General features: G+C 37.1%; 1 protein-coding gene across 1 annotated transcript; it reads right to left on the reverse strand.

Moving 5' to 3' along the window:
• Window positions 1–900: 900 nt before the first annotated feature.
• On the reverse strand, window positions 901–7,870 carry LOC134217410 (uncharacterized). Its single transcript, XM_062696151.1, has 2 exons — window positions 7,677–7,870; window positions 901–1,908 (listed from the first exon to the last, which is right to left on the reverse strand). Exon 2 carries the CDS (start codon window positions 1,860–1,862, stop codon window positions 1,101–1,103), a length of 762 nt encoding a protein of 253 aa, XP_062552135.1. The 5' UTR covers window positions 1,863–1,908; window positions 7,677–7,870; the 3' UTR covers window positions 901–1,100.
• Window positions 7,871–8,138: the final 268 nt, after the last annotated feature.

Here is an 8,138-nt window from a genome sequence, read left to right on the forward strand (position 1 = left end):
GCACGCAAGGAAGACCCGTGAAACCAGCGAGCACCCATGGAGAAAGTTTCTGGTAACTTGGACATCGCTAGGATACCATACGCGTAATTTTAATAGATATGATAAGTATGTCTTCTTCTATCTTCTAACCGTCGAGCGACATTTTTATTACATAAAAAAATGCCTTCAAATGCTATTTGCTTGAAAATAACAAAATAAGTAAAACAATAATTTAAAATACTGTTGGAAGTAATCAATAATTTACTATTTTATCATTTTAAAATCATAAAATGCCCACGTTTAAAATTTAATTTTTCTTGGGACTTTATCGCCAACATTTCTAAACCAAATTTAGCTAAAAAGAAAGTTTGCAAAAAAAACATATATTTATATATATTTAAATTTTCATAATAAAAAATGATCCCATGAATTTATACGTTTTTATGCATTTAGTGCACTTAAAAAAATCTACACTTTTGAGTTAAAGACGTATTCGTACATTTTAACATTTCTATTGTCAGTAATTTCACAATTGCAAAAATACTGTTTCTATTCAGATTTGACTATGTTATGTAAAAATATATTAACAGTTGAATCGATTTAATCTGCTACTGATTATTCACCAATAATGTTATTCCACATCCTATTATACATGTTTTGAATATCAATAAGAAAAAAGTGTTCCTCATAAGAACGGAAAGTCCAATTTTCAAAGAGCTATTCTATCCATACTAAGAGAATGGTTTCCATACCAACTCAATCCGTTGCCAGTGTGTACTTAAAAATGATGACCAAACTGTACTACAATATAATAAAACAAACCTGGCATAAGCAATGTATAATTTTCTGGCCTGAAAATGCAAGTTAAATCACGGGGATTCGAACATGAGTTTTTAAAAAAAGAACGTCTACTCTAAATCACTGTTAAACCAAGAATGATAATTATATTCAATTCTACTTAGAGCTAACCTATGCAATTGAAACTAGCTGACCTACACTTTCCGAAGCCTGTCCAAGGGTCGATCACTGTTGTCGTCGTTGTCCGGATGTTATTTTGTTGATGCCGCAGTTTATCGTCAAAAGGTAAATGTGCTGTAGGCTGTTATGCGTTTGCCGGTCGCTCACGTGGTTGTTGGGGTTGATGCTTTTTGATGATTCGGGCCAAATAGTGTTTGTAAGATGTTTGGTGTTTTATCGTTGCCAACTTGATGTGACGTGGTGGGTTGGTTGGTAACTGCTCCCCCTTTAAGATCGTATCGTCCCGATACGATTATTGGAATGGTTGTTGAACGTCTCCTGATAATGATGTATGAGGTAACAAGGAGCACTGAAAGGATACTAAAAGTTGAAAGGCCTACACTGGTGTAGGTGTATTTGATATTCTCGTTTTCTAAGTCAGAAAGTTTCTGGCGATTATGGATATGTAACTCATGTAGCTTGTGCATGGAAATATCGTGTTCGATTTTGTGTTCTATCTGAACTCCGTCGAGTGGGATGATGTGTTGATGAGGTTTGCTGTACAGTTCCAAGTTACTGTAAGTCTTGTTATTCAGTGTTATTGTACAGTTTGAAAAATATATCAGTATTGTTCCCTTCAGAGTTCTGTTGGATAAATTGCAGTTTGTACCCATTTCAATAGATGATGTGTTCTTGATGATGATGTGGTTTTCGGTGAGTCTTTTGACTACTGTTGTATTGGAGTGTTCGGTGAAAGGGCATTTACCTGGGTATCCTCTTAGAATTTTTGAAAAGCAGTTATCTGTGGAAACATCCATGAGGTCGTTCCGGTTGCATAAAGTGTTTGTTTCGATTGCTCGACAATCCCTTTTGATGAAAAACGTTGAGTTTATTCCGAATAGTGCTGATGTTGTAGGTATCTTCATCGTTCTACCGTTGATAGGTACTGGCTCTAAGAGTAGTTGGTTGAAGCTGGAAGGTTCTAGTTGGGGTATGAGTATGATGAAATATAATGTTTTGTCTTTGAAGACTGATATGATATCCAAAAGCTCGTAAACCTGATCTGTATTAATGAACTCTACGTGTTGTTCTTCTAATTTGTCCTTGATAAGTTTAAGCTCGCTCTTATCTAGAAAGTTTCTGGGAATAATTTTCAGCTTAGCAAGTTGAATAGTTTCAAATACTGATTCTAAGAAGTCCTCAATTTGATCTAAATGATATGAAATTTTGAATGTTTGCATGAGAAGGGTTACATTGTGGTTCTCTAATCTATTATTTTTAGCTTTTACAAGTTCTTTTACAATTGCATTTTGATGTTTGTTGAAGCTTTCTGTCATCTCGTTTAGTTGCTTTTCAATCCTTTCATTGATGGCTACCTGTACGTTATTCTGTTTAATTAATGATTGGCTTTTTGATTTCAAGTTTTGAATATCATGATTTATTTCTATAAGGTCGTTTTTCATCAAGATTCCCTGTAATCAATTTGATACCTGATCCTAACAAATTAAATGCACCTCTTCTAGCTCTTCTATGTGGTAAAAGGTTATAGTACAATTTTGAAACATCTTGAAATTTTCTCGTCAGTAATTCTGTTATATCGTGAAAGGACTGAAAAGTTCTTAGGCCTGAAATAATTCTTTCAACTTGTACCAATACATTTACCGTATTGGGTAAGGTCGACTTCGTGGTATAGTCTGTCGTAACTATTAATGATGAGGCTTTGTCCTGTTTTTATCGTCAGTAGTCCTGGGTTGTTCGAAAGGTCCTGTATTTGTATAGTCTGCGTCTGCGTGGTCTTCATAATGGACAGTGGAATTAGGATGGTTAAGATCAGCATGGTTTTCCTAAAAATAGAAATAGTAAGCGTTATTTACGAAGTCTTTTTAAATTATTTTATGTAATTTGCGATTCGAGTTATCTATGAATGTTTTATTTCTATTCTGGATAACTTGAACCGCGTCAAATTTTTTCTTGGTTTTACATTTGATTCCTTGCACTTTGTGGAACACTTTCTCGTTCTCCTGCAATTCAGGTTCCTCTTCTCTATTTTGATTGTGTTGATCTAGATCCTTTTTCTGGGTTCGTTCCAATTGCATGACAACGTCATCGTATACCTTGTTTCTATTTGCCAAAATTTGATCCATATCAAGTGGGCGTTCTTCACCATCTTTTATACCAAAGAAAATCTCTCTGGGTTTTAATTTTGTTGCCGTGTGGATTGTTCCGTTATACAGAGTGCAAGCAATCATGTAAACTTCTTTGCTACTTAAGTCATTATACTTATCCTTGATGCACCTGTAAATCTCAGCGAGAGTACTATGAAATCTTTCGACTATACCGTTAGTCTCGCTACGATTTACTGGTGTGAAATAAATTTGAATCCGTAAATCTTCTAACAGTCCCCGAACCTCAATGGATTTCATTGCTGGCTCGTTGTCTGAGATGATTAGCTGTGGCTTACCGTGGGTGCTGAAATATTTTAAAAGCGTTTTCCTGATGTCCTGGATATTCCTACTTGCTAATGGCAATATGACTGCAAATCTGGAGAATTTGTCTACTATTGATAGAAACATGTTTGGTTGGGATATGAGTATGTCTAGATGAATGATTTCTAAAGGTGCTTTTGGAATGGGCGATTCCCCATGTTTAATCTTGTATGGTTTACGCTCATATTCATTTTTTGTTGCACGTTTCACAAAGTAAAATGAATTTTCTAATATTTTGCTTCATTTTAGGAAAGTAATATTTTCCTGCCTGTTCCTTAAAATTTTCCCAAATTCCTCTATGTGAAAGTTCGTGAGTTTTTCTAACCAACTCGTTTTGCTCTTCCAAAGTTTGTACGTCTTCCAGTAAAATTTGAGAAATCCTGACTTTAAGAATTTTATTCCTGCTGAAATAGTTTTTGTACACGACTTGAATGGTAGGAATGACTGACTCTGGACACATAATGCAGTTCACCTGTTTGGGGTTCATGTATTCTTTGAAGATGTTGATTAGAGTAGGTACGCCAAACGTGATTCTCGAAATTGTTCGCCTAAAAATGCGTGGAAAGATTTCTTCTACCTTATTTTCATCATGGTCACTAATACGGAGTATTATTTGATTAGAATGTACATTGAGAGGGCGTATAGTCATTGGAACGAATTCGCTATCATCTGTATCTGCCGAATGAACGGTTTCGTCATCTGACTCGTCTTCTTCGTTTAAGTTTACTTCATGCGGAATTCGAGATAAACCATCTGCGACAATATTCTGTTTGCCTGGTCTATACTTAATTTCATAATCATATTCCTCAAGTTCGAGTCTCCATTTGATAAGTTTACTATTTGGAGTTTTGAGGTTTAGTCCATACGTTAAAGGTTGATGGTCTGTGTATAACACAAATTTTCTACCAAAAGGTATGGCCTAAAGTGCGTGCATCCCCATCGAATAGCCAATAACTCTTTTTCGATGGTGGAATAGTTTTCTTCTGACTTTGTTAGGGTTCGTGATGCGAACGCTATTGGCTTGTCATTTCCAATAGTACCTTGGGAGATTACTGCACCAATTGCGTGGTTAGAAGCATCGGTTGTTAGTATGAAATTTTTGTTGAAATCTGGGTATTGCAAGATACTACTACTAGTCAAAATGTTTTTGCATCTCTCGAATGCATTAACAAACTCAGCAGTGTGCTTAATTTTTCACCTTTTCGTAGGCAGTTGGTGAGTGGTTTTGCAATTTTAGCAAAATCTTGAATAAATTTGCGGTAGTAACCTAGAATACCTAAGAACCCGCGAAGTTCCTTATCGGTCTTGGGTATGGGCCATGTTTTGATTGCACTAATCTTGCTTGGATTTGGTTTAACACCCTCTGGTGTTACGACATGTCCAAGAAAAGCGACTTCTTTGCGTAGGAATTCGCTTTTATCTAATTGAATCTTCATGTTATACTTTTGCAAACAAGTGAAGATCTTTGTTAAGTTTTCCAAGTGTTCTTGGAGACTAGTAGAATACACAATTATGTCGTCCATGTAAACTAGACATATTTTGCCAATGTATTCTCTAAGTATATTGTCCATTACCCTCTGAAAGGTGGATGGAGCGTTTCGCAATCAAAGGGCATACGTAAAAATTCATAATGCCCATGTTCGACACTGAATGCTGTCTTTGCAATGTCCTCTTTTGGACTTCAATTTGATGGAATCCAGAGGCTAAGTCGAGGGTGGTGAAGTAGAGACATTTCTAGCTTATCTAATATATCGTTGATATTAGGAATAGGGTATCTGTCTTCAACAGTTTTCTCGTTCAGTTTTCGATAATCGATTACTAAACGCCATTTCTTTTGACCAGAGGCATCCATCTGTTTTGGAACTAACCACACTGGGCTGGACCAAGGACTATTTGAATGTCTGATAATCCCTTGCTCAAGCATTTTCATGATCTGCCGTTGTACCTCTTCTTTGTGACAGAAAGGATACCGGTATGATTTAGAATGTACGGGTACGTCATCTTTGGTTTTGATAGAGTGTTTAATGCCATTAGTGAACGTAAGAGTTTTATCTTCTTTGTGAAAAATATCATCGAAGTTACGAATAATCTTTAGAAGTTTTTCACGCTCCTCAGTATTGAGATGGTCTAATCGTAGTTGATTAGATCACTGTATCTCTGTCTTTTTCCTGACTAGCTTCGTCCCAATTGCTTTTGTATCAAAATTATTCAATTCTTCAAACACAAGTCTGTTTGGATTTATTTTGGTAATGTCTTCTGTTTTGTTTTCTATTATCACTGTCGTTTTGATAAATTCCCGGGAGTACAACTATCTCATCAGTCGGAGGCAGTTCGTTGTCAATGAAAAAATCACCGTTTCAGTGGACAATGTAATACCTATTTGTTCATTCGAATTAACGCAAACTGTGTATGAACCAGGATATTTCTTTTTTAAGGTATAGTGCAGTTTGGAAACTGTAGTTTGTTGGAGTGGGTGATAATATTGGCTTTTAAATCGGCCAAAGATTCATAACCTATAAGCCCGTCAAAAAAGGAGTGAAATTTGTGGAGGTGAAAAGTTAGTGGAAGTCTCCCTTTGAAAGGAGAGAATTTTATGTATTTGTCTATCTTATGATGTCCGTTGACGCTCTTTACTACCGATGGGTTTGACATTTTTATCCATGATGTACCTACTAATGATGGATCAATATAATTTTTTTGGCTCCCGTGTCAATGAGGAGTTTAAGATTACCAAATTCTGTTTTAAGTTCGATATAAGGCAGAAAGTTGTTGCTTCCTATTTTTCTTCTATTAAGTCGGAAGTTATTCGAAAATTTACGTCGTCAACATGGGTTTCCGACGATTCATTGGGTGCAAGGGATTCTGATGATTCATTGGTTACACAAGCAGAGTTATCAATGGTGTTTCCTTGTTCATTATCACTGTGGAGATGGTTGCTAACATCGTTAGAATAAAATGGATTTGTTTCTAGGTAATATTCTTCTGGGTACTGATATTGTTCATATGGATAGTAGTGGTTGGCTAATTCGATGTTTCTTAATTCTTCAACATGAAATCTGTTAGCTTGAGGTGAAAAATGATTTCGTGGGGGAAATTGGTTGTAATTAGGTAGGGGTCGATTCATGTAATTGACATGTTTGCTCATAGAAGAGGGGTCGACATCCATCGGGACGGCCCTTGGAATTGGTTTTGGGAATGGTCTTGGGGCCATCGCTGGTGGAAAAACATTTCTAGGAGGAAATCTTTGAGGCATGTAATTATTGGGATAAGGTGGTCGTTGTGGACGTGGTCCTGGTGACGGTGGGAATCTTTGAGATGAGTTGAAATGAGTATGTGTTTGATGGCGTGGAGCAAATGTTGGTTTGGCTGGGACAGGTGGTAACGGCTTGAAATTTGGTTTTGCATAATTATAATTTTGTTCCTCCAGACACAATCGAAGGGCATCCTTCATTGTATCTGGTCCGCGTGCCCTAATTATTGGACCTAAGGGTTCTTTAACCCAGCCAAAAAGACTTTAGCCCCATCTGTTGATAAAACTCCTTTTCGAGGCAATAACTGCTGCATTATTTTCAATAATGTTTAAATTATTGATCAGTAATGAAATGGTGTGGGACACCTTGCTGTAAAACTCTTCGACGTTGTTTGTTTGATAAATTTTGAAAAGATCACGAGTTAGAGACACTTCGTCTCGTCGATCGCTATAATGAGTAATTAGATTTTGTTTCATCTCGTTCCAATTTAAATTGGTGCCATACAACTCGAGTATGTTGTCTGCGTCACCAATAATTTTGTGCGAACCGCTTGGATCCACACATTGTGCACGTTACTTCCTCCGCTTCATTTAGTAAAGGCATTATATTGTCGATTGCCCTGATAAATGAGTTTAATTTCACTGGGTTCCCATCGAAGCAGGGAAGATCCCGTATAATTTGTGGGGTTTGGAGAGATTTTAAAATGCTCTCTGTTCTCCCAATATTAGCAACGGTTGGTGCTGGGGCACATTCGCATGTTGGTGGAGCGCTTGTTCGGCTTGAGCTCGAACGTGCGCTAGCTCTTCGTCGCGATTAGACACGTGTTGAGCTAACTCTTGGAGTTGCCGTTGCAGCTCCTCAATTTGTTGGTCTTGCAAATTTCTCGCCATATCAAAGCGATTATTACTTCTTCGGGCTATTTTCGCACTATTTTAACACTGTTAAGCACTGAATCACTTTTATCTTACACTTGTATCTTTAAGAAAATTAAAAATTCACTTACCTAAGTTTTTTATCGATGTTCCTTCGATAGTAGAGAGGACGTGTCCGATTATCCGTCGATGCTGGTCTCTCTCGGGATGTCGATATTCCTTCGACAGATTCTGGTTCTTTATGATTATCCGCGTTGGCCTTTTCTTCTCTGGGATGTGCTGCAAGTCTTCGATATTCCCTCGAAGATGTCTTTTTCGACGAACACACTCACTCGCGAACTAAGAACTCGGACGCGGATCCTACCGACTGCGCCAGTTAAATCACGGGGATTCGAACATGAGTTTTAAAAAGAACGTCTACTCTAAATCACTGTTAAACCAAGAATGATAATTATATTCAATTCTACTTAGAGCTAACCTATGCAATTGAAACTAGCTGACCTACACTTTCCGAAGCCTGTCCAAGGGTCGATCACTGTTGTCGTCGTTGTCCGGATGTTATTTTGTTGATGCCGCAGTTTATCGTCAAAAGG

The sequence above is a fragment of the Armigeres subalbatus genome, chromosome 2 (genome assembly GCF_024139115.2).
Source record: "Armigeres subalbatus isolate Guangzhou_Male chromosome 2, GZ_Asu_2, whole genome shotgun sequence".
Lineage (NCBI taxonomy): Eukaryota > Metazoa > Arthropoda > Insecta > Diptera > Culicidae > Armigeres > Armigeres subalbatus.

Coding starts and splice junctions, on each gene's coding strand:
- LOC134217410 (XM_062696151.1), bottom strand. CDS start 1,862: ATGAAGATACCTACAACATCAGCACTATTCGGAATAAACTCAACGTTT.